At 35.8% G+C, this 26,017-nt stretch overlaps 1 protein-coding gene across 1 annotated transcript in view; it reads left to right on the top strand.

The window, feature by feature from the left end:
* The window catches only part of Xirp2 (xin actin binding repeat containing 2), a 325,028-nt gene that overhangs the window by 189,374 nt on the left and 109,637 nt on the right, over window positions 1-26,017 (top strand). Inside the window, exon 2 of the mRNA XM_045148374.1 lies at window positions 5,754-5,907. Coding sequence (XP_045004309.1) covers window positions 5,754-5,907 — 154 coding nt within the window. The remainder of the gene's footprint in view (window positions 1-5,753; window positions 5,908-26,017) is intronic.

The raw sequence follows: 26,017 nt of genomic DNA, 5'->3' as shown, positions 1-26,017 counted from the left end.
GGGGATGTTGCCTGCAAAGTGAGAGTGTGTCAGGCATTTATTCCTCTACAGTCTATGTCCATCATCTTGCTTCTTGTGGGTAGCCCAAAGACAACCTAAGACTAGCCCTGCCTCTTGGATTTAGTGACTGGTTTGGGGATGAGATTCAATATCTGTTTCATAGTTCATCTAAATTAGACTATTTAGAACTTAAGCTATAATTCTTATACCTCTCTACCTATATCCTAGCAATTGTTGTGATTCCTGATCTTCTAGCTCATTGTTTCTTCTCTTTTCCATTACACTAGTGTGTCCTTTCTGTATCTCTAAACTTTAGATTTAATAAAGTTGATTTACTTACTATACAAGATATTGCCACCTTATCCATTATTACCTGTTTTTGACACAGTGATAGAGAGATGAGAGAGAAGAGGGAGGTAGAGGGAGGGAGGGAGGGAGAGGGAGAGAGAGAGAGAGAAATAGGAGGAGATAATGAACAGTTTTTGTCATACCCTCTCAGGGCCTTCTGAATCTGGTATTCCCTCTAATGGCCTGGTGGAGGTTGATCCATTTGGTCTGTCTGTTAAAATGTAGAGTTTTATGGTACCATTGCTTTTTGGGTCCAGTTTTGTTTACCCCCCTCCTTTCCTTACTCTCCCCTCCTTCCCCACCCTCCCTATTGTCGGGTCCTTGAGATGCTTGGTAGGTATGTCGGTGACTTGGGTAGATTCAGGTTAGGAGCTGTAGATGAGTGAAACTATGCAGCAATTATCTTTCTGTGATTGGGTGAGTTCTCTGAGAATAAGCTGTTCCAGGCCCGACCATTTTTCTTCAAATTTCATTGTGTCATTTTTCCTTACTGATATGTAGAATTCCATCATGTAGATAACCACAATTTAGGTATCTATTCATCTAGTGATGGACATCTGGTTTGATCCCGCTCTTGGCTATTGCAACATTTATACATGTCAGTTTCCTTTGGAAGGTCCTGGACTCATTCCAGTAAGTACTATGGCAACTACATGTACTGCCATAGTAAGCACCCTAACTAGTCTTCCATGTATATTTTGATGTTTTTCCAACATACCTTATTCTGCAGTATTGTTTCCTGTCAGAGGTGAGAAACCTCTTATGGGAGATCCCATTACATCTAAACACACTAAACTTGCAGTAGCTGGAGTGTTGGAGGCAGGTACTCTGGGGATCAAGTGAAGAGAAACTAAGATTCTACCTAACATCCTACAGCACACAAAATAGGACCCCTTTGACAAAGAATTATCTCATCCATAAAGCTGGGTGTGGTGGCACATGCCTTTAATCCCAGAACTCTGGAGGCATAGGTGGGAGGATTGCCATGAATTCGAGGCCACCCTGAGACTACAAAGTTGCATAATTAATTCCAGGTCATCCTGGACCAGAGTGAGACCCCTACCTCCTAGAAAAACCAAAAAAAGAAAATTTAGTTTATTCATAATGTCAACAGTGACACGACTGAGAAATCTGGCTGAAGACAGAAACTGGGTTTTGTACTCTACAAACTTGATTTTGTCATATGTGCTCATGAACAAACATGTGCACATGAACACACATGCATGCCTACACACACACACACACACACACACACACACACACACACACTTCCATTCAGCTATAGCATAACACCTAATGTGGAACTCAAACTATTCATGACCTGGTCTGTTCTGCAGGTCAATTAGCAACAATTCTCATTTAGGCTTCCTGCAACCACATGTCTGTCCATTGTGCTTTCTCCCATCTCAAAACATTTGTATTTTTTTTTTCCTAACCTGGAAAGCTCATCGCCTAGTTAAGCTTCAATTGTTCTTTGTTTAAAATAGTTTATTTATTTACTGAAGAGAGACTGGGCAGATATAGAGAATGAGTAGGCCAGGACCTTCAGCCACTGCAAACAAAATCCAGACAAATATACCACTTTGTGTATCTGGCTTAGGTGGGTTCTGGGGAATTGAACCTTATTCTTTACCCTTCAGATGCCTTAACTGCTAAGCCATCTCTCCAGCCCTCAAATATTCTTCAAAGATTATCTTTAGCTAATTGTCTCAGGAGAGCTTTATATGGCTTCCTCACTAAGATAACTCTTTTATGTCAGCCTTTATGCTTTTAGAAAATTGAGTTTGTCTCTCTGTGTATTTGTGTGTGTGTGTGTGAGTGTGTGTGTGTGTGTGTGCATGTGTTCACTAGGGTAATTTTCTTATTTTTTTGTGTTTCTGTAGATAGTTAAGTGTGTGTCTGTGTGTGTGTGTGTGTGTGTGTGTGTGTGTATCTTCTTCACAAGGGTAAATTACAGATGTTAGTTTATGTACCTGTAGATAGGTGTGTGTATGTGTGTGTGTGTGTGTGTGTGTGTGTGTTGACTTATATGCTTATGATTTCACTTTAGCTAGACTGGAAACCAAAAAAGGAGATGATATTTATTTTTTACTTCAAATAAAATGTAATTACAAATAGTTGGTTATTGAACTTGAGGTGTTTACAACCTAGTCTCTGAAATGTTAATTGATTTCATATAGACCACATAGTTTCTTAGTAGCCATGAATGAGCTTAGATGTAAGTTCTTCATTGTGGAGTGTTATATTTATCTTTCTAAACTGATGTTTTCAGCATTCATCTAAGCTAGTGGATTTTTACCCAAAGCAAACCACTTGTAGAGTGCAGTACAAAAACCAAATTAAAGGAGATTTAACAAAATCACTGCTTTGCTCAGAAATACCTGAAGGCAATCTCTTCTAAGATACATTTTACCTCTGACCATGGTGAGAAGAGTTTAATTCTAAATAATATAGGTATGACAATCATGGCTTGGGAACAGGTCTGCCACATTCACATGTGCATTAAATATTTATTTGTGCTGTGTTTTACCACCTCAGTATGTGACAAACTTTAGGAGTATATGGATTTCAAATTGATGGATTGACAGTAACAATGTACTAAAGGTCATTTTTTCACTGGCTAAAATACTTTTATAACATTTCACCAAATCATTTTCACAAGATTCTGCATGCATTATGTATGGGGGAGAGACTGTGCCTCAGTCTTTTCTCACCGACCCTGAAGCTCTTAACAATCTTTCTGCCCTTCTTTCTCAGTGTTCCCTAAACCTCAGCAGGCAAGTTAGATATATGATTTAGTGTTGAGTTCTCTATAGCCTCAGGATCTCTCTTTTGATAAGCTTTGAGTGACCACAGTGTCTGTTGCCATCTCTGTGGGACTGGTTTTCAGACTAGCCATGAGAGTAGTACTCTTCTCACTGCATCCACTGTCAGGATTTCTGGGTGGATGTAACCCATCTCATCATAGGCAATTGACTATCTATTCTTGATATACTGATGTATCCATGCTCTTCCCGTTATTCTCCACCATCTGTAAGATAAAAACAGAACAATCTCATTTTTATGTGTTCTCATTTCTCTTTATTTTTGCCATGGATAGCATTTGGATTAAAATGCTTAAACAAAAGCAGAGGACATATTGCATATATAGCATTACAGTTTCTGACCATGGCAACAATAGGAGAAAGAAGTTGGCTAGGCATTCAATTAATTCAACACAAAGTGAATGGCTTTTATTCCTTGACTAAACATGGGAAATATGATTACATCTACAAGAACTTGAATTTTTTTTTTTTTCCCGTATGTCTTTCTACCCTGGAAAGTTACACCTGCTAGGAAAAAAAAAAAAAAAAAAAAAAAAAAACTATATTAATCTTACATCCTCTGCAGATGATGGAAACTCTGATCTCTACTTAAGATTTCTGCAAAGATTGCCCCATTTTACAGAAACCTGGTCTTTTTCCCCTGGAGACCATGAAATTGGTCTTTGTCACATAATAACCTGTGAATCTGGTCCTTGGCACATTGTAAAGCTATGTCACTTCCCATCAATGCCCTTATTGAAGTCACCTGATGAGTTTTCCTCGTCCCTGGAGACCCTCTCCTGTCCATACAGACAAGAGTCCATCCCTTATAACAAGCTCTGTTAAACTTCTTCTAAAATCTACACTTCATCTACCTATGGTTTGTGAATTAGATTTGTTGAATAAATAAGACAAGGCAGTAAAAAGGTCCCTGATGCAATGGAAGCTTTCTGTGACCAGCAATGAGTGCCCAGTGCCTTTGCTCCTGAGTCATAGCCTACTGAGAAGTCAGATATGTCTCCATTATTCTCAAGAACACCCCAAAATTCTTGTGCCAGCAGCAGGGTAGTAGAAGAGATGGGGAAATTGTCTATCAATTCCCTAACTGGGGATCCCATGCCCATGTGTATTGAGAATTATGTCTCAATACATTTTAGTGACATTTGGAGTTTGGGCAGTGGATAAAAATCCAGATATTAAAAGCAACACTATGGAAAAAAATGGAAATATGTTTTTCTGACCTATTCTGTAATTTATTAGTTCTATTAAAGAGTTTGGCAATGAAGAAGTATATATTTTGGAAGTATTCAAGAATGAAACAGAGATAGATAGATGGCTCAGTGGGTTAAGATGTTGGCTTGCCAAGGCTGAAGACCCAGGTTAAATTTCCCAGGGCCTACATATAGCCAGATACACAAAGTATGCATCTGGAGTTTGTTTGCAGTGGCCCTGGTGTGCCCATATTAACCTCTCTTTCTCTCTCTGTCTCTCTCTTTCTCTCTTTCTCATCATCATCATCTCACTTCTGTGTGAAAATAAATAAAATATTTTTAAAGAATGAGTTGATTAAGCCAATGTTAGTGAACATACATATATTGCATAGTTCATGTGCACATAAAAATAGATATGAATTAAGAAAACATGTTAAGGCATTATTTTCCAACAGACTTTCATTTTAACCATAGAATTGACCCAGAAAATTTATCTACTTGAGAAATGTTTTAGGTGTTCCTCCACTTGATCCTTTAAGGCCAACTTGTTAAAATTAAAAAGCAATCATATCACTTTCAAAGGGCTATTGTTTAGAAAATATAGGTTCTAATTAAAAATTCAAAAACTAGTTATTAAATTATTTTCAATGTATTACTTGGTGCACAGTTATATATTTGCTTTTCAAACTGTCTTTGCTTGTATACTGTTTTCTATCATTTCTGTTCATATTAGTTAGTACAATTGGCTTGATTTGTTTTACATCACTTCAGTATAAAAAAATTCCAAGATGTTAGAGTGTATATATTAAATATTTTATCTTATTCTTTGGGAAGCTTTTATCTCCACCCTTTTGATTACTACCTCAAAGAAGTAATTTCATGATCTTTATGAACTGACAAACTGTATTCACTATATGGTAGTTGAATGTGTTTGTAATTTGGGAGTTTTATAATTGCTAAGATTATCATTATAGAGTGAGCAAGACATTAAAAAAAACTCATTTCCTTCTGTCTTTATCATATAATTTTGATATATTGCTATTTTCTGAAAGTCCCTCATTGACATTTCTCAGGCCTACTAAGTTGCATTTATTAACATATATTATGTTGTACTGTGACCCTTATTTCTGCTTTATGAGTAGGGAAAACACATACATAAAAGAAAAGCTAATTTGGAAGTGGAACCAGTGGCAGAGAAGTAAACTAAGCATCAGATGTGTGTTTGCAGTTCTTGGCAAAGTTATCAAAATTTTCCCCAAAGCAAATTGGAAAACATCACTCATGATGGAAACACCCTCCCTCTTTCACTTCTGCCTTCTAAACCCCTGAAAACCACATCTGTTTCCCACTGATAGCTTTTAAAACATATCCCTTTAATGTCTTCTAACAGGATGTGGAAATTGAGCGAAGTCTCTGTTCACCAACATTTAAGAGTCATCTTGGGAGCCAGTCAGACGATTCTGGAAAAGATTCAGAGAAAAAAGGAAAGGAAACACCCTTGGACCAGATGTCACCTGACAGTGGTCACAGCCACAGTCTTGAAGGTTAGCATGACATCTTGATGTGACTTCTGAAGCTCATACCTTAAACAGCATGAGTGGTTAATAACTAAAATCTATGAGAGGCTCATTTTAAAATTAGTCAGATAATTAATAACTATATATTGCTTAAGAAACACAATTCTGGGAAAATATACATATAGGCTGGCATTTCTATAACTATTAAACTATATTGTAATTTACTATAAACCAGTTAAACATGTATTTTCTGTACTTAACTTTAAAACCATGAGTCTAACTGTTATATAACTTTTCCTTTTGTGAATAAAAAACCCTTTTTTCTGTCTGTGGATTATAAAGGATAAAATATATGTGCCTGTCAGTGGTAAAATAAACAGTAAATACAATGTCCTGAGCATCTATTTTCCAGACAATTAAACAATATGTGCTTAATGAATTTGGAATAAGAAGTAACATGAGAGTGTGATTTTAGGGAGAAAACACATAAATATGATTGAGTGTCATTAAAATTAGTAGCTCATGTTAGAAATTGTACTACTAATATACACTCATCAATAATATCAAAATATACAGACATCATCTATCAGTTATGATTCAACATATTTTTTAATATTAAACCAGGTAATGCATATTGCAGTTTTGCCGTGGTTATTAAATATCACAATAGTAAAACTTTCAGGGTATTTTTGGTGTATGTGTGGCAAACTGTCAAATTTCAGCTAACATGAGACATGTAGACCAATCTATGGAATATTACAATGCACATTTTAGGAAAACAAATGTTACTCTGCTTTGAAACTTTGCTATTGAAAGTGATGTCTCTGTATCCAATCTACAGCACCATCAGGGCCTCCAACCAGGCCTGCAGGATCTTCACATGCTTCATGTGTGCATTAAAGTCTGAGGAGCAGTACTTTATGACAGCATAGACTTATTCTTGGGCTAATTTACATAAGACTTTGTTTTCATTATATTTGGCTTAAGCATCTAATTTGGAGTAAGAGATAGTTGTGGGAAGAGTAAGGGAAAGTGCTTGTGAAGGACTGCTTATGGGTGGATTTTTTAAAAAAATTGATAAGCAGAAGCTTAAAAAGGTAGAACTTTTGGGAAATGATTTAGTCTCTGAGGTCACTGCCTACAGAGACCCTACCATAGGAAGGCAGAACTTAGGGTGATAAACTACTGGAAGTTATGTGATTATTAACTCTACTCATCAAGTCTAAACTTCTCACCACTTTTTTTTTTTCCTTTGCAAATGTTGCCACTTTATGTTAAACCTTAGAGAAGGGATTCTGGGAGACATTCATTATTTAATATCAAGAAATTTATTTTTTTTTATATTTTATTCTTTATTTGAGAAAGAAAAAGGAAGAGGCAGATAGAAAGAAAGAATGGGCACACAAGGGCCTCCAGTCACTGCAAATGAACCCCCAATGCATGTGCCACTCTGTGCATTTGGCTTACATGGGTACTGGGGAACCAAACCTAGGCCCTTAGGCTTCATAGGCAAACCCATTAACCACTGAGCCATCCCTCCAGCCCCAGGAAATTTAAACTTTTATTTAAATTCCTAGACATTAAAACATCAATATCTAAACTTTAAAATATAGAAGGAACAATTGTGCTAAAGATGAATAAGCATCAAATTTATTTTTATTTTGCTTTATCTGTGCATTTCAAATAACATTTATTTAATTTCTATATATTACTAGTTTTAAATAAGAAATTTATTTATTATGATATTCTTTGAATTCTATCATTTCTTTATTGGTACATTCCAAAAGATATTTAATTCATGTGTATTAATACTTGTATTATTATATTTTTTTTTGCTTTATTTTAGATAGGATCTTATTGGAGTCCAGGCTGATCTGGAACTCACTCAGTAGTCCCAGGCTGACCTCAAACTCAGTGATTCTCCTATCTCCTATCTCGGCCTCCAAATATTATTTCATTATGATTCTTTGAATTCTTTTATTTTGCTTTATCTGTACATTGCAAAAGACACTTAATTCCTGTGTAATACTACATTTAAACAAGAAAGCTCTTTCACTGTGCAATTTTTTGAATTCTGTTTTTGTGCCCCATGATATAGGATAATCATAAAATATTTTAATATTTCACTCAGTTAACTTTGAGAAGTTTTGAAGCTTGAAAAATCTTCAGAGTTCACGGATACTAGTGTCCCATTGCAGTGACTTATTTTACATAAACATGTGTCTAAATAGTTTTTATTACAGAAACATTGCAGAGTGTATATGACTATATAGTAGTCATTCATAGTAAACATCTAGCTAACTAGACTTAAGAGTTTCCTACTCCAATCAAAGCCAATAAAGCAACAGTTCTGTAGGAAAGCTTCAGCCCATGCTAGGGAGAGTTGAACATGTACTTTTGAGGTTCCTTGTGAGGAAACAGGGAGTAGGAAATGGGTCCAAGATCAGCTGACATTTCCTAACTAGAAATAGAGACACTGTTTTCTTGTATTTCTTGCTGAGATGGGTTTCAGTAGGCCCAAGAATTATCCTGGATAAGGGGCTATGGAAAAGCTGTGGGACTAGTTAGCATGTGATATGGCTCTGATTAATTCTCCTGTTTGTATCCCTTCACTATTTAAGATTTCGTTGCCTGTTCCCAGGGCAGGGAAGACTTATCTGTGAATAGGAGAAAGGCAGCAGATGGGTGTGGCCTGTTTGTGCTAGCTCTAGCTGTGATGAAATGTACCTGGATGATCTGTGTCCTAACATCTATAATTAGACACATTTGAGTGATAATATGGATATGAGAGAAAAACAGTCACATAATAGTTTTTAACTGTTTCTCTATGCTGTGCATTTCTGCACAAAACATGTGAAATCAAAAATGCTCCAAAATTCAAAGCTTTCTAGAGTGTCATTGTCTTGTGACTTTTCCAGGAGAGATGTTAACAAATACTTATTCAGTCCAAGTTAGCCAAAGAAACAATTCTGCCCAAAATGTAGCTTGACCAATCAGTTTATTGGGTTTACTGAGAAGAGCAAGGGGGACACAAAGGTAGCACATCACTGAAAAGCCTTCACCAACATGGGTAACAACACACAAAAGTCACTCTGGAGCTCCCTCAACTTTCAGTCACTTCCTTGGACAGCCTCTTCCCCACCCACAATTGTTTACTGCTGGTTTAGCCTGGGGTAGGGGGCTCATGAATCTTCTAAGTCAGTCAGCTTCCTAAGCCTAGGAAATCTCTTTAGCCTCTTGAGTCAAAGGACCCTTGCTTCAGTTCAGATGAAATAACAGCCACCATCCCGACAATTTCACACCTGAGATGGACTGTGGTCAAAGTACACGTGCACTAAAGTATTGAATAAAATTACTTTCAGACTATGATTATAAACTGTAGAGGAATGATAAATGGACTTTTGAGTTTAAGCTTAGTTCATATATCCAAGATATCTCATTATTACATGTAAATATTCTAAAATATGAAAAATTGTTCTGAAATTCAGAACACTTCTAGTCCCGACACACCTAATAAGTGATATTCATCCTGTACTGCAATAATACAGAAATCTGATTTATAGAATGTCCTTTAACTATCTTAAAACATCAAGCTTTGATATACTTGTATAATGGCTTAAAATCTCTATTTTGACAGGGGAAGGACACATATTGGCATGCGCTATCACATCTTAGCTATTTGGGGGACCAAATAAGGAGGAATACTTGAGTCCAGAAGTTCTAGTCCAACCAAAGAAACTGTGAAACCATCATCTGAGAGAGAGAGGGACAACTGTATTTCAGACAAAAATCTCTATATCAGAATGATGCTTCAAATCACATAGGCAATTGTGGGATCCCATCAAGTTTATATTGCGTGACATTTTTTATATGACAGTTACCTGCTTATCACTTTTATTCTTTAAACAATAATTTTAATTTTAATCTTCTGAGTCATCAACATATACAATGCTGACAGATAACATATATATCCAAAGTCATTCACTCCAGGCTTTTGTAATACTCCTTGGAAAGCACCTGCTGAATTTCTCTTTTTATTATAGTCTATTAAAGTGATAGTCAATTTGCTTATAATGGCCATTCATCTCTAAATGATTTTGCAAAACAAACTGAAGGCTCTGTTCTTTTCAATTCTGTACTACTTTTTAGGTAGCAGGATCATTTTAGTTAGTAACAGTTCTAAAATATGGAAATGTTTGCAATGTGTATGTAAATTATTTTTATTTCTATCTTATTTTCACTTAAACTAATTTTGAAATAATGAGGTTTGATAGAAATTTGTTCAATCCTAGTGGTATTCTATTTCTCTGTTTCCTAGCACCTTAACCAATCTGTTTATCCCACTGAATTTTATAATGTGCATATGACAGGCTCCTATGTAGGACAACACAATTTTAGAAGATGATATTTCTCCAAGAAATTTACTGTCCACCCTCCTCATAGATATGTATTTAAAGTTTCCCTAACTTGCAAATTTATCTTTATTAAAGTACATATGGATAAGGAGAAAAAGAATTCAAGTTAGCAAACTAGGAAAATAAGTGACAATAGTCTACATATTAATATTTTTCCTTCAAGTGCTACTGATAGTCTCTTTTCCCTAGTATTTTCTAGTGAGAAAATGAAGAAATAAAAAGAAATTCAACTTATCTGAGAATACTTTAAAATTAATAGCAACATCCCCTTGATAAAAAGGCTTCATGTGGAAACATTTAGTCACAGAACAGTTTCAGCAAGACTCGGTGGAATCATGTGCTCTGGCCCAAATGATTTGCTCCCTCTGTGAAGGAGACACCCAGGACAGGCTTTGAGAACCTAACTTCAGTCACACTAAGGTGGACCCAGGACTCCTAATTCTGTCTTTTTCCTGACTTGCTTCCTTATATATTCATCCTTCATTGCTGGTCAAAGACAATTTCCTGCTACTTTTGTCTTTCCAATAGGAAAATATATTGCAGTGCATTGCTATTTAAATGCCCAGTGAGGCATTTTGCAAAGTAAAGGCTCTGTTTTTCATTTCAGTAATCAGATTTAGTTTATCTGTTCAGCCAATTTTATTATTTTTATTTCTTAAAGTGAGATTCACCTGCAATCTTCCCCTTTAGTGGCTATTATAGTTTAGTGAGTCAAAACAAATTCCTGAGTGAAATCATGGTCCCAGTAAGAAGAGCAACTGGGAGTTGGCTATTCTGAGAAATAGGTAATGAAAGGTCTATTCGTGAAGTTGTTCACATGGCAACTGCAACTCAGCACCTTGGAATGCTGGAAAATGTCCATTGATTATTAATCAAAATCCTAGGAGCTCATTTTGAGCTTGTGCATGGTCATACTTAATTTTAAAATATGATGCCATTAAAGAAAGGAAACACAAATATAAATGTCCCCTTTTAAAGCCATTCATCTATCCCCTTGAGGTTGGAAAGAACTAAACACTATTTCCACAATTCTACTTGTAGAATGTCAGTAATGTGTATCTACTCCAACAGGATATTTTGAAGAATGTCAGCAATGCGAATCTACTCTGATCAGATATTTTGAGGTGATGCTGTCATTTGTTCATTCAGTTATTCACCCACTCAGAAAATATTTATTGAGTGTCTGTATGTGACAGGTACTATTTCTAGGTGTTTGGGGACACCAGTGAATACAACAGACAGAAAGGAATAGAAAACAAAAACCTCGGGATAGAGAAAACATGCACAGCAGTAAGATCTTTATACCAACTACTGTGTCCAACACCAACATTGTGGAACTGTTCTTTTTTTTGTTTTTCCACTCTGTCAGGAGGCTACCTTGGTAGATAGGGAATAGGCTAATGGGAGAGAAGAAGTTAAAGGGTTCAGGAAGAACCACAGGGATGGCTGCAGACTTGGAGCCTAAACAACGCAGGAGTCAGTTATTCTAGGAAAGGGTGCATAGAAATTATGTTACCTAATGGGTTTGAATTTAGAATGTCAGTACAAAGATGAAATATGAGATCCCACATGTTAAAGTGAGTCCATGACTCCATGTGATTATTTAGGTTGGCATGGCTCATGTGATGATCAGTGTCCCAAAATAATGGCAACAGTGGCAGTCTACAAGTGTGGTTAGTCTATACAGACCAGTTTTATTAAAGAAGTGCATTGATGATATAATCCTACCAAGAGTTAAGAACAAAATCCAGTCACTAAAGATTCATGATATGGGAACTTGGGGTGTTTTTGGAAGGTACAATGATTTTCCCAGCTCTTGTTTGGGCTGTAACTAAGGAATTAGGTTGCCAAATGTTCACAGCCACACAAAATTTCCACTGTATCAGTGACTTCCAGGTCCTTGTCTTATGAATTTTAATGAATGAAATCCACAGACTCTAGAAGGTAAATACTGGGGAAAAAATTATTATAGAGTTAAAGATAAAGAAAAAAATAAAGAAGATTGAGCTTCTATTGTAAAGCAGGAGGGTTTCCTAAAAATAGAAAAGTTTACCTGGTGTATTTGATTGGGGTCTTTTTTACATTTTATTTTTATTTATTTATTTGAGAGAGACAGAGTCAGATAGAGGGAGAAGAAGAGAAAGAGAGAGAGAATGGGTTTGCCAGGGCATCCAACCACTGCAAATGAACTCCAGACACATGGGTAATCTTGTGCATCTGGCTTACATGGGTCCTGGGGAATCAAACCTAGGTCCTTTGGCTTTGCATGCATGTGCCCTAACCACTAAGCAATCTCTCCAGCCCCTAATTGGGGTCTTTTGTAGGAATTTACTGGATGGAGGATGAAGTGATCAGTGTAGCACCCACCAGTCCCCAGGAAAGGGAATAATCTTATGTACATTCCTAGGGAAGGGAATAATCCTTCACAATTAACTCTTCTAGGAAAAAAGAGATAAGAAAAAAATACAGATTCTTATCCCCCTTGGGTTTCTTAGCAAGATGGAGGCTGTAGGGTTTTTTGGGGAAAAAAGAGATAATGTAGAACCAGGTTCTACCCTCCACCAGGGAAAGCTCAAAGACATTCTTCACTTTTGCTTTTGAGGAACCTGTTAGCCCTAAACTGCCTCATTAAAACAGATGTAAAAAAATGTGCTAATCTGAGGTAATTATTTCTGAAAGAATAGAAAGATGGAAAGCAAGAAGGGCCAGAATATGGGAGGGATAAAAAAAAATAAAGAAGTGACAGAAACAGAAATAAAAACAAAAACATAGAAGGAAGAAAAATAAAGGATTTCTGCAAGTACCTAGAAAGTACCTTGAAAGTACCTAGAATCCTGGGCTGGGGAAATGGCTGAGTGTTTCAAGGTGATTGTTTACAAAGCCTGCTCACTTGGGTTCAATTCACCAGTACCCATGCAAAGCCCAGTACACAAAGTGGTGGCTCTCTCCATTTAGTCTATAGTGGCACGATATATTGGCATGTCCATATTCTCTCTCTCTCTCTCTCTTTCACACACACACACACACACACACACTTTTATTCTTTTGTCTCTCTCTAATAAATAAAACTATTTAAAAAAATCAAGTGGTAAAATACAATTAAAAAAAGAATTATGGCCAAGCCTGTGGCACATATCCATAATGCCAACACTTAGAAGATGAAGGCAGGAAAACCAGGAGTTCAAGGTCATCCTTAGCTATACATTGTGAGTTTAAAGCCAACCTGGACTACATAAGACCCTGTTTCATAAAAGAAAATTATAACAATTTCATTGTATTACAGATAAACACAGTAGGAATTGCTACTGAGCACTGTACTAGGGACCTGCTACCGGGCTTTGTACTCTAGAGATGACTATTTAATATTAGAAATCCCTCACTTAGGACTGAGATAGGATTCAGTAGATAAAGCACTTGCCAAACAAGGATGAATATCTGAGTTTTGAATCCCAGGTCCTACATATAAAAACAGACACTTGGCAGACATTTAATCTCAATCATGACTATGCACAAAATGGGAGGTGGAGACATAAGAATCCACTTGAAGCTCAGAGGCCAGCTACCCTGATGGAAGCAGCAGCGAACAACACAAGATCCTACCTCAAAGGAAGTGGAAGGTAAGGACCAGCACCAGAAAGGGTGCTCCGACCTCCACACATAAGCCTGCATCCACCTGAACACACATACCAAAATAAATGCTACAGTTTTTTGAAATACAATTTAATATTAAATTTTGAACAAATTTGAAATATAAAAACTTCATGTTTCTGATTAACAGTTTCAGATGTCCCTTAAATAAGTACTTTCAATATTAATCTCAAGAATAAAAGTTTAAGGGCTGGAGAGATGGCTTAGAGGTTAAACATGCTGGCTTGCAAAATCTGATGACCCGGATTCAGTTCCTCAGTATCCATGTGAAGTGAGATGCATAACGTGGTACAGGTGTCTGGAGTTCATTTACAGTGGCAAAAAGGCCTGGAGCACTATGCTCACACATTCTTTATATTTGCCTCTTTCTCTGTGTCTATCTCAGTTTCAAATAAAAATGTTTTTTATAAAGGAATAATAGTTTATTGATAAACATGAGAACAAACAATAGGGCATGAGGCTTCCTCTTTGTGAGATTACATCTACATAGAACTGTGTGTTTCTATATTTGACACTTTTCCTACATCTATAAATATGGGGCGAGAGCTAAAATAATGTTCTATGAATAAATTCTGCATGCCATAGTTATGATTCTTTATTTGTAAGTCCAAAGCTGACAAAATAGCATATGAGGACTCAACTTGAAGAAAACACACAAAGTTACAGTCAGAAGGTGTCAGAAATTCCTGAAAAATACCACATGTGGCTGTGTTCCAAATAGTGAAAAGTCAGGAGCATTGTTTAAAAATCATTATTAAATAAACAATAAGAACTTGCCAAACTCAATGAGAAATTTGTTTTCATACTTTTATTAGGTCTAATATTTCAGCACCTAATATCCTAGATAGTTTGAGATTCATAAAAGAATATATAACCATTCCCTAGGAATCTGATAAAATCACTGGTTTTAATAATCATAAGGAAAGAATTAAAACTAGCACCTTAAATGTATTCTGTAGCATTATTTCACAATATTTTTAGCTTATTGTTTACTTATCTTCACTGGCCATCCACGTAATGGTATATTTCTCTTGGGGAAGATATATCGCACTATGAAGTCTAGAAGTTAAGTTATGTTGAATATTGAAAATTAATAAGGAACTTTAATGTTCCTCAATACTGCTTAAAATAACTCAGATTAAAAACTTTGGAAATGAGTGTAAGGTCTAATGGTTGCATTTTTTTTTGAGGCAAGCCCAACAGACTACTTTTTTAAAATGCAAATGAGAGAGGGAGAGAGAGCAAGAGGGAATTGGTGCACCAGGACCTCCAGCTACTGCAATCAAACTCTAGATGCATGTGCTTGCTTATATGGGACCTGGAGAGTCAAACATGAGCCCTGGGCTTCATAGGCAAGCACCTTAACTGCTAAGCCATCTCTGCAGCCTAAGTGGTTACATTTGTTAAATAAATAAATGAAATTCTGTTCAACTTAAATAGGTATTTCATTTTGAATTGGAAACTTTCCCTTGGACATTTTGCTCTGAAGTTCTCAATTTCTGTCTTTTCACTGCAATAGCAGCTCACTTTGTTTTCATTCATATGACATGCCTCAGGATGATCTGTCCTAGTTATCCACTTCAGAATAACTATTTCCTAGCAGGCACATGATGAAGGACACTCTACTTAATGCCATTCTATGTAATTTCAGGAATAAGAGAGAATATGCTATTGGCCTGTATACACAGACCTTGGCTGTCTCTGGTCCCACCTCTACTGTGTATTTTCACCTTTTTATAAGTAGTAGAAAGTTTGAAAATATGTAGAAGACAAAATATGTAAGTCCAAAAACCCTACCAAAAGACATGGAGGAAGAATATTTTATGAACACTGGCAACTATTCAAAATCAGTGTTTGAGAAATGCTAAAAAAAATAAATAAATCAGTATAAATTCTAGCAGAGTGAATAAAAAGAGGTGTTGAATTATCTAAGAAGTAATTTGTTTAAATATTGTAGAGTATAAAGAGTAAATGAGTTTACAATTAAAGGAACCACCATGTTCTAATGAGCTAAATAACACACAGGTACATGATGCTGAAAAGAGTAGAATGAAAACTTACATTAATCCACTCAATTGTGTGATATCCCTAAAGTTTCCAGAGATGGGGGTAAAAGTGCCACATTGGTGACCCACTTTTCACTAGCAACTCTGGATGCTGAAAGAAAGCAGAGTGAAACCATGCTTGAGAGCTCATATCTGCAGGATCACATTTAAAGATTACACTGACACAAATCCAAGAAATCGCAAACTAAGAAATTAATTTACACTTATTGATTACAGATTACTTATTAAACTTATTGCTGCAGACTATATCACAGAAGTACCTAAAATTACTTCATGTTTTTATAATGGGCAAGGATCACAGACTACCATCTCAATTTTCACAATCTAAAATCCAACATGAGAGCAGTCTACCATGAATGACAGTCAACAGAAAATGAAACCATAATATAAGACTTCCAAAAGCTCATATAAAAATTTAGAAAATGAAAATGCTAAATTACAATGTTGATACTTATGTGAGAAAATAATAGGAAAGGATATTCAGTGAAAGTAAGTAAAATACTAAAATAAAAAGAATATAAATAAAGAAATGGAACAGTATGTAATAAAAATAAATAAACAGGTTTAGGAAAGAAATGAACAAAATTGAAAAGATAAAATGATTGAAATGTTAAAAAAGTAATACAAAAGCCTGCAACAGATGAGTTATATAACTAATTGTATATTGCTTAAGAGAAACTTTATGTCCTAGAAGATGGCACTTACAAAATTACCCAGATTATAAGACATACTGAATAGTCTAATGTTTATTTAACTGAAATCTCAAAATTATAATGTTGAAAAATGGAAGTAACCAAGGTGAAAAGGACTGATAAATTTAAATCTCAGATTCAGAAAGCACATGAACAAATGCCAAGATAAATAAGGATAGTTTAGCCATATCAACAAATGAGGGAAACTGTAGAGCACTGAGGTTTGCAGAACAAGAGGAATAGAAAACTCAGGCAGAGAAGGATTGTCTTTGAAAATTAAGGATCACACTGACAATTGATAATCATCACATGAAATTTAAAAGAGTAATTACATAAAATGTAAAGGCTTCTGTCCAGCAAAAGGAATATCCAAAGAGTAAACAGCCTAGAGAATGGGAGAAAAATATCTGTCAGCGGTATGTCAAGCAAGAGGTTAATATATAGAACATGTAAAGAAATACACAAATTAGGCATCAATAAAACAAAACTATCAATGGGCCAATGAACTGTAAAGATATCTCTTGAAAGTGATAGACAAATGGGTAAGAAATATTTCTTTTTAATTCTTGCAAATTCTAGCCATCAGAGACATCTCAATTAAAATTACTTTGGAATTCCATTTCTCCACTATCAAAATAACTATCATCAGGAAAATAAATTATAGCAAATGCTGGCAAGCATGAGGAGAAATGGGCTCCCCTCTTCACCATTTATGGTAGTGTAAACTAGGTCAGAAACTATGGAAATCAAGTGTGGAGGCTTCTCAAAAGCCAGATATAAGATTACCTTATGACCCAGCTATATAGCATATAACTATATAGCATATATGCTAGGCATATAGCAAAATGACTCTGAATTCAGCTAGAGATGTAAATTGCACATGTCTGTTGATCAATGTCTTTTTCATGACAGCAAGGAAATGAAGCAGCTTAAATGCTTGTTCAGAGAAGAATGGACAATGAAAGTATGATACATATCCCAATGGAATTAAGTCAGCTATAAAGAAGAATGAGACTGTGGAATTTGTAGAAAATGAACAGAGTGGGAACAATTATATTAAGCAAGATAACACCAGCCCAAAAGTACAAATACTCTGTGACTGACCTCAAATGTGGATACTAACCGCTATTAAATATGTATATTTAGGTGGAGGTAAATGTGGGTAAATATCAAGGAACTAGATAGGGGCTCATGACATTGGAGTTAACAGGAAGGAAGATGAGGAAGACAATGGAACATATAAGATATTAAAATGCGGAGGAGAATACTGGGGGTAAAAGAGCATAGTGGAGAAAAGGGAGGCAGAGAAATGAAGGATTGGGGAATAGAATCAATCAAAACAATATATGTATGAAAATTCCAAAAGGAAATTGTTTCTTTATAAGCTAATTTAAAAATAATATTTTAAAAGAAGCAAAAAAGTAAAGTTGCATCTTTAATATAGTAAGAAAAAAGTTACTTCAAGTTTTATATCCACCTGAATTCTAATTTAAGAATGAGGACAAAATACACATTTTAAATTAAACCCAAACAGGGAAAAGTGAACACTAATAAATGTCCATCAAAGAAAAAAATTTAAAAATACACTAAACCAAAATGAAATATGACAGAATGAATTTACAAGAAGTACAAATTTTGTCCAGTGAAATTACTGGAGACCTGGGTAAGCCTGAACAATCCCTGCTTATGTAAAACAGCAGTCATGTGGGTGATTTACCAGCAAAGGTTAACTCAGCATACATGGCATGAATATGCCCTGTAGTTACCAAGAAAAGACTGGTCTTTGGCTCCTGGAACACACCCTCCCAAGTGTTTACAATTTTCATTCTGGCAAAGTTCTTCGGTAAATGTTGGACATTTGGGTGGTTTATGGCAGCAGTATGATTTATGGTGGACATCATGATCACAAAAAGACAAAATCTGAGCAACTAAGTTCAGGCACACAGAAGCTCCATACTTAAGGGATCACCCTCCAGTAGAATTTGTGGACTCCAGGCACGAATGGGAATCCTCAATTAGCTGTTTCATGCATGTTTTCATAACACAGTAGGAAGAAGGCAACTGGAAGGTCATACTGGGTTTCTCAAGACTGACTTTTTAAAAAGAGTTTATATATTTATAAATTCCAAATAAATAACAGAGGCTACCCAATGGCTCTCCTAGACAAGGCTGTCTCCCCCAGCCCTAGAAACATCTTGGTCCCAAGCTACAGTCTAGGAACAGTAGCCAGTCTGGGTTACCAGGAAACTGATCATTTTTAATGCTGGAGAGAGATGAGTGTGTGTGTGTGTGTGTGTGTGTGTGTGTGTGTGTGTGTGTGTGTGAGAGAGAGAGAGAGAGAGAGAGAGAGAGAGAGAGAGAGAGAGAGAGAGAGAGAGAAACAGAGAGGTAATTGGTGTACCAGGGCCTCAAGCCACTACAATCAAACTCCAGATGCGTGCACCCTGTTGTGCCCCTGTGTGACCTTGCACACTTGTGTTACATTGTGCATCTGACTTATGTGGGACCTGGAGAGTTGAATGTAAGTTCTTAGGCTTAGCAGGCATGCACCTTAACCACTAAGCCATCTCTCCAGCCTTTACATACTGATTTTAACTTGTATTTTTCCTGTCAAAAGAATGCTTGTGAGTGTAATTGCTTTCTGAGTTCAGTGAATACTGGTAAATCAGTGACCTATTGTGGTGGTGAGGACCTCCAACACAGGGGCTTATAGCTAAATTAGGAACAAACTTTCAAATAATGTCACATAACCCAGCAGGCAGATGATAGGTCATACCATTCATAAAGGATTACATTGTCCTTTGACAAAAAAAAAAAAAAATTGATTAAACATAAATTTTGTTAAGTATTTGTATTAAAGATTTAAAAGTTACCAAAATCATCATCTCACTTCAGTATTCAATTCCCAAGTCAAGGCCTGACCTATCCATTGTGCAGAGGAGCCTGTTGTTCTTGCTTGTCTGCGCTACCTGTCAGCTCTGCACTGCCATGCATCCCAGCTGCTTTCCACAGTTTATGGGATGGACGCCATGCTCCCCCACAGTGAGAGCCTGCTTCCAGTGGTTCCTGTCATACCTGGAAAAGCAGGCTTCTCATTTTCACTCTAGATGACAGATTTACTAAAGTCCAGTACACTTTTTTCTAGGATTATCAGCTAACAGATTATGGTGTTTTGTAAGCATTTCTGTGCAAACAAGATGATGCTTTCAGTTTCTCCTTTGGTAGAGTTTTGTCATTCAGAGCCACTCAGGGCCTTGGGACTTGGTTCCCTCCCCATCTTATGCCATCTTCAGGTCTAAATCAGGCCTCTTAACATTTTTCCCCCCAAGAAATTTTCACATGACATACAGGTATGTAAAACAGGTACACAAATCAGACATTAACTGATACAAAGCAATAAGGAAAATAACTTATAAATAATCCTTTAATTATTACATGAAATTAATCATTCCATTTATCAAAAATGAAAGATAATTTGCAGACTAAAACATAAAATATGGAAATAGAATAATTTTTAAACCTCTATAGGAAAAGAAACATTGAATAACACAAAAGAAAACCCCTACAATAGTTAGAGTATAATAAAAATCACAAAAATGAAAGGTTCAAATAAATCCAAATTTTTCATCATTTTATAAATATAAATGTCCCTATTCTATACCCAAAAGTAATGTTAAATCAAAATTTTTAATGTATATGTATGTGTGTGCATATATGTGTATAAGTGCCTGTGTGTATGTGGGTGCATGTCTGTGCACACTCATGGAGACCAGAGAACAACTTGGAGTGTCATTTCTCAGGCACTGTTCACCTTTACTATTTGAGACAAGATCTTTCATTTGCCTGGAGGTCATCAGTTAGGCTCTACTGGCTAGCCAGTGAGGCCCAGGCAACCTCTGTCTCTTCCTTCTAAGCACTGATTTTATAAACCCATGACACTATGCCCAGCTGTTTTTAGATGGGCACTGGAAAACAAACTCAGGCCCCCATGCTTTCAGGGCAAGCACTTAGAGGGTATGAAAATACTTGACTTGGGCTGGAGAGATGGCTTAGCGGTTAAGCACTGGCCTGTGAAGCCTAAGGACCCCGGTTCGAGGCTCGGTTCCCCAGGTCCCACGTTAGGCAGATGCACAAGGGGGCGCACGCGTCTGGAGTTCGTTTGCAGAGGCTGGAAGCCCTGGCGCGCCCATTCTCTCTCTCTTCCTCTATCTGTCTTTCTCCCTGTGTCTGTCGCTCTCAAATAAATAAATAAATAAATAAATAAATAAATAAATAAATAAATAAATAAATAAATAAATAAAATTAAAAAAAAAAAAAAAAGAAAATACTTGACTTGCCGGGCATGGTGGCACACACCTTTAATCCCACACTCTGAAGGCAGAGGTCCGATTATCGCCATGAGTCCAAGGCCACCCTGAGACTCCATAGTGAATTCCAGGTCAGCCTGGGCTAGAGTGAGACCTTACCTCGAAAAAAAAAAAATGCTTGAATCATATAGCCTAACAAGGCCATTCATAAAAAACTTGAAATACAGTGCAAAAGAGGAAAGACTTAACATGGAAATGTAATCAAAATTAAGTCAGCAGGGCCATATTATTCTCAGAAAAACAAATAGTACTATAGCCAAAACAACCAGATTTTGGAAGTAAGATATCAAACCCCCATGAATTTATGCTTATGGCTCCTGACCACACACTAGGCTTGTATCTCAAATTTGAGATTATTTCAGGATTATGTGGAGATCCTGTCATGCTGGCCTAACATTTGAATGCATGAAACAGAAGATCTTATTAAACAAACCCCAAGAATTTGCATTTAAGTTGAGATCTAAGTTGTAACATCCTCAGTCAGTCTAAAAATTAATGTTTAATGCTATAAAGAAACTCTCAAAATTTTTAATGAATTATTTCATATAGTATGTATTTCATATAGTAATTAAATAGGATAGCAAGTGAATACTATAAAATATACTTAGTGTTTCTTTCCTGGAAATAACATGGGTTGGATTTTATAGAATTATCCAATTATGAAGCATCAAAAATGTTGATTAAAGTTTGCAGAGCTAATCTATTGGGAAGTAAAGAGAATTCCCTGATTGGAAAGAAAATCAGAGTACAAATCTTGGGAGCTAAGTAGTACAGAAACTGTTTCTCTACTGATGTAGATGGCTAGAATTTAAATTTCATAGACGAGTACACAGAAGTTACTCAAAATACTATGTCCTAAGCTCAAATATGATGAGGAGTTGGGGTCAGTGACACTTTATAAAGCTGAAAACTACAATATAGGGCTGGAGAGATGGCCTACCGGTTAAGCACTTGCCTGTGAAGCCTAAGGACCCTGGTTGGAGGCTAGATTCCCCAGGACCCACGTGAGCCAGATGCACAAGGGGAGCATGCGTCTTGAGTTCCTTTGCAGTGGCTGGAGGCCCTGGCGCACCCATTCTCTCTCTCTCTTTCTCTCTATCTACCTCTTTCTCCCTGTCTGTCACTCTCAAATAAATAAAATAAACAACAACAAAAAAAGAATATCCCTACTTTAAAAACCAAAAAAGTATAAAAACCTCAAACTAAACTACAAGAAATTTTAGAGAAATGCAGAAAATATTTATTACTTCTAACAATATTTATTACAAACAGCAGCTATAAAAAAAATATAAGGGGCATGTGTGGCTCAAAACAGTACATAACACAAGAGAGCACCAAACCCCATAAAACTCATTATGGCAGGGATTAATTCGAACCTCACAGTAATAACCTTAAATATTAATGGTCTTAGCTCACCCATCAAATGACACAGGGTATCAGGATAGATCAAAAAACTGGACCCTTCTCTCTACTGTCTTCAAGAAACCGGCCTCACCACTGAAGCTAGACACCTCCTCAGGTGAAAGGTTGGAAAATGATATTCCAAGCAAATGGAAATAAAAAATGGCTGTTGTTATATTAATATCTAATAAAAGAGACATCAACCTAAAAGTAACCAAAAAAGACAAAGAAGGCCACTTATTACTTATCATGAGAATGATCTAACATGAGCAAATCACAACCATAAATACATATGTGCCAAACACAGGTACACCATAGTTTATAAAGGGAAATCTATTTGACAATAAAACAGAAATAAACACCAGTACCATCATAGTCAGAGACTTTAATTCTCCAACTATCAGCAATAGACAGATCATCCAAGCAGAAAATCAATAGGGAAATAATAGAGCTCAAAAACATCATAGATAAACTTGTTCTAAAGGACATCTACAAAACATTGCTCCCCAATGCTACAGAATACACATTCTTCTCAGTTGTCCAGGAAACCTTCAAATCATAATGCTTTAAAACTAGAAATTAACAATAAGAGACACATCAAGAACTCCAACAGCCCCTGGAGACTAAACAACACACTTTTCAACAATGAATGGGTTGTGGAAGAAATCAAAAAAGAAATTGTAAAACTCCTAGAATTGAATGATAATGAAACACAACCTGCCAAACCTTCTGGGACACAATGAAGGCAGTCCTAAGGGAAAATTTATACCCCTAAATGCCTTCATTACAAAGACAGAGAGATTCCAAATTAATAACCTGTTTGTACACCTAAAGGCAGTGGAAAAACAAGAAGAATCTAACCCAAAGAGCTCCAGATGGAAAGAAACAATCAAGATTAGAGCAGAAATTAATGAATTGGAATCTAAGAAAACAATTTTAAAATTTTGATGAAATGAACAGCTTGTTCTTTGAAAAAATAAACAAGATTGATAAATCCCTGGGCAGTTTGAACAACCAAAACACAAAGTCTCAAATTAGCAAAATCAGAAATGAAAAAGGAGAAATCACAACAGAAGTCAATGAAATTGGAAGAATCATCAAGGAGTACTTCCAAAATCTTTACTCCACAAAATTGGATAATCTAGAAGAAATGGATGAATTCCTAGACATATACCACCTACAAAAACTAAATTCAGAGCAGATTATCTCCTAAACTTTTATCCATTTATTTCAATGCAATTCTATGCCTGAGTGTAATCATCAATAATACAAGTTAGGTATCAGATTACTTATTTTAACTGGAAAAAAATAATATGGTTATCATATGAGAAGGATTGAATATAATTTCTCTGTATCACAAAATGCTGTATAGCAGTGGAAATAAAGAGGGTGGTTAATTAATACAACACAGTTTCTAAGCTATATTATTAAGTTTGTGTTTTAGAATATTATATGTAAAGAAAGTGTGACATACATTGCTTGGGTATATTTTAATAGTAAAATATCCCAGAGAATAAACTTTTCTATTGAGCTATTAAAAGTGTTCATAGCACTGGTTAACATACCCACGTTCTTACAAATTTGTTGGGCTATAATGACTGAGGTTTAGAGTTTGTAATAACAATTACAAGTTAAATTTAAAAAGTTAAATACATTAAAATTTTAAGTTAATTTATAAATTAAATTTAATTAGCTAAAAATTAAATCAGATTTCACATTTTCATATTAAAATATAATCATTCAGGCAGTAAAACTAAACCCAACATGGCTCAGGAAATTTTTCAAAAGAGGGGCAGAAAGACTGTTAGTGTTACAATTTGGGACATTATGCCCAAAGACGTTGCCTTTCCCCCATAAGTGACTGCTGACCCCACAACACATGACCTACGACCCCCATGTGGTTGACCTGCATCCCCAATGAGGAGGGCCTCTTTGCAAAAGTGTCAAGGATGAGGGAAATGATGGTACCAACATAGATTGTTTACATACTAAGTATGTCCATATCTAGTAAAGAGTAATTTTTTAAAAAATTAAATATAAGAATTAATTCCTTATTTAAATACCATTCAAATGCCATACTAACTAGCAATAAAATATTATTAAAGGGCTGGAGACATGGCTTAGGTGTTAAGGTGTTTGCCTGTGAAGCCTAAGGACCCATGTTTGACTCGTTAATTCCCATGTAAGCCAGATGCACAAGGTGATACAAGAGCACAAGGTCACACAGACACACAAGGTGACTCATGCATCAAGTTCAATTACAGTGGCTGGAGACCCTGGCATGCCAGTTCTGTCTCTCTCTTTCACTCTCTTTGTCTCTCATTCTCCTCTTGCTCTCATGCTCTTGCATAAAAAAAAAAAAAAAAGGGGGCCAGTCTGTTGGGCTTGCCTCAAAAAAATAAAAAATTGAAAAAAATACAACAGATTCATACTACATATACCCAGCAACATACTCATACATAAGGTTTATAAGAAATACCTTCTAAGGAAAAGAACCAAATTTAAAATTTGTCAAATTGGGGCTGACTAGATGACGCAATTAAAAAAAAAAAAACTTATAAAGCCCTCTGGCCTGGGGTTCAATTTCAATTCTGCAATACTCACATAAAGCCAGATCCTCAAATAGATGGACACATGCATCTGGAATTTCTTTGCATTGGCCAGAGACCTTGGCATGTACAGGTGCTCTCTCTCTCTCAATCTCTCTCATACACACACTCACACATAAACAATAGTAGTTTTAAAAAGAAGGTTATTTTTAAAAACTGTCAATGTATATGAAACAAAGAAAAACTAGAAATTGGTATAGATCCTATGAAAATGTGAATAGCACCGTTAATACTTAAGGAAAGAAAATTACCATGATACTTGAACGTAACATTCTCAGCTTAAGGACAGAGGAGTGTTTAACAATTTGCAGCTGTGGAATTCAAATAGAGGCATGTTGATTGTGACAGATCAGAGAGTGTAGTGCCTGGGAACACCATCTAACATCTTCAATTAAATCCAAAACACCAGCCAAACAAGTACTTGTCAACTTTTATCCATTTATTTAAATGCAATCCTATGCCTGAGTGTGATCATCAATAATACAAGTTAGGTGTCAGATTGCTTATTTTAACTGGAAAAAATATCATGGTTGTCATATGAGAAGGATTAAATATAGTTTCTCTGTATCATAAAGGGCTGTATAGCATTGGAAATAAAGAGGGTGGTTAATTAATACAACACAGTTTCTAAGGTATATTATCAAGTTTGTGTTTTAGAATATTATATGTAAAGAAAGTGTGACATACATTGCTTGGGTATGTTTTAATAGTAAAATATCCCAGAGAATAAACTTTTCTATTGAGCTATTAAAAGTGTTCATAGCACTCTCATTAACATACCCATGTTCTTACAAATTTGTTGGGCTATAATGACTGAGGTTTAGAGTTTGTAATAACAATTACAAGTTAAATTTAAAAAGTTAAATACATTAAAAATTTAAGTTAATTTATAAATTAAATTTAGTTAGCTAAAATTAAATCTGATTTCACATTTTCATA

Source organism: Jaculus jaculus, chromosome 4 (assembly GCF_020740685.1).
Source record: "Jaculus jaculus isolate mJacJac1 chromosome 4, mJacJac1.mat.Y.cur, whole genome shotgun sequence".
In the NCBI taxonomy this organism is placed as follows: domain Eukaryota; kingdom Metazoa; phylum Chordata; class Mammalia; order Rodentia; family Dipodidae; genus Jaculus; species Jaculus jaculus.
The sequence above is the reverse complement of the archived record's forward strand: the minus strand, read 5'-3'. Positions and strand labels throughout refer to the sequence as shown.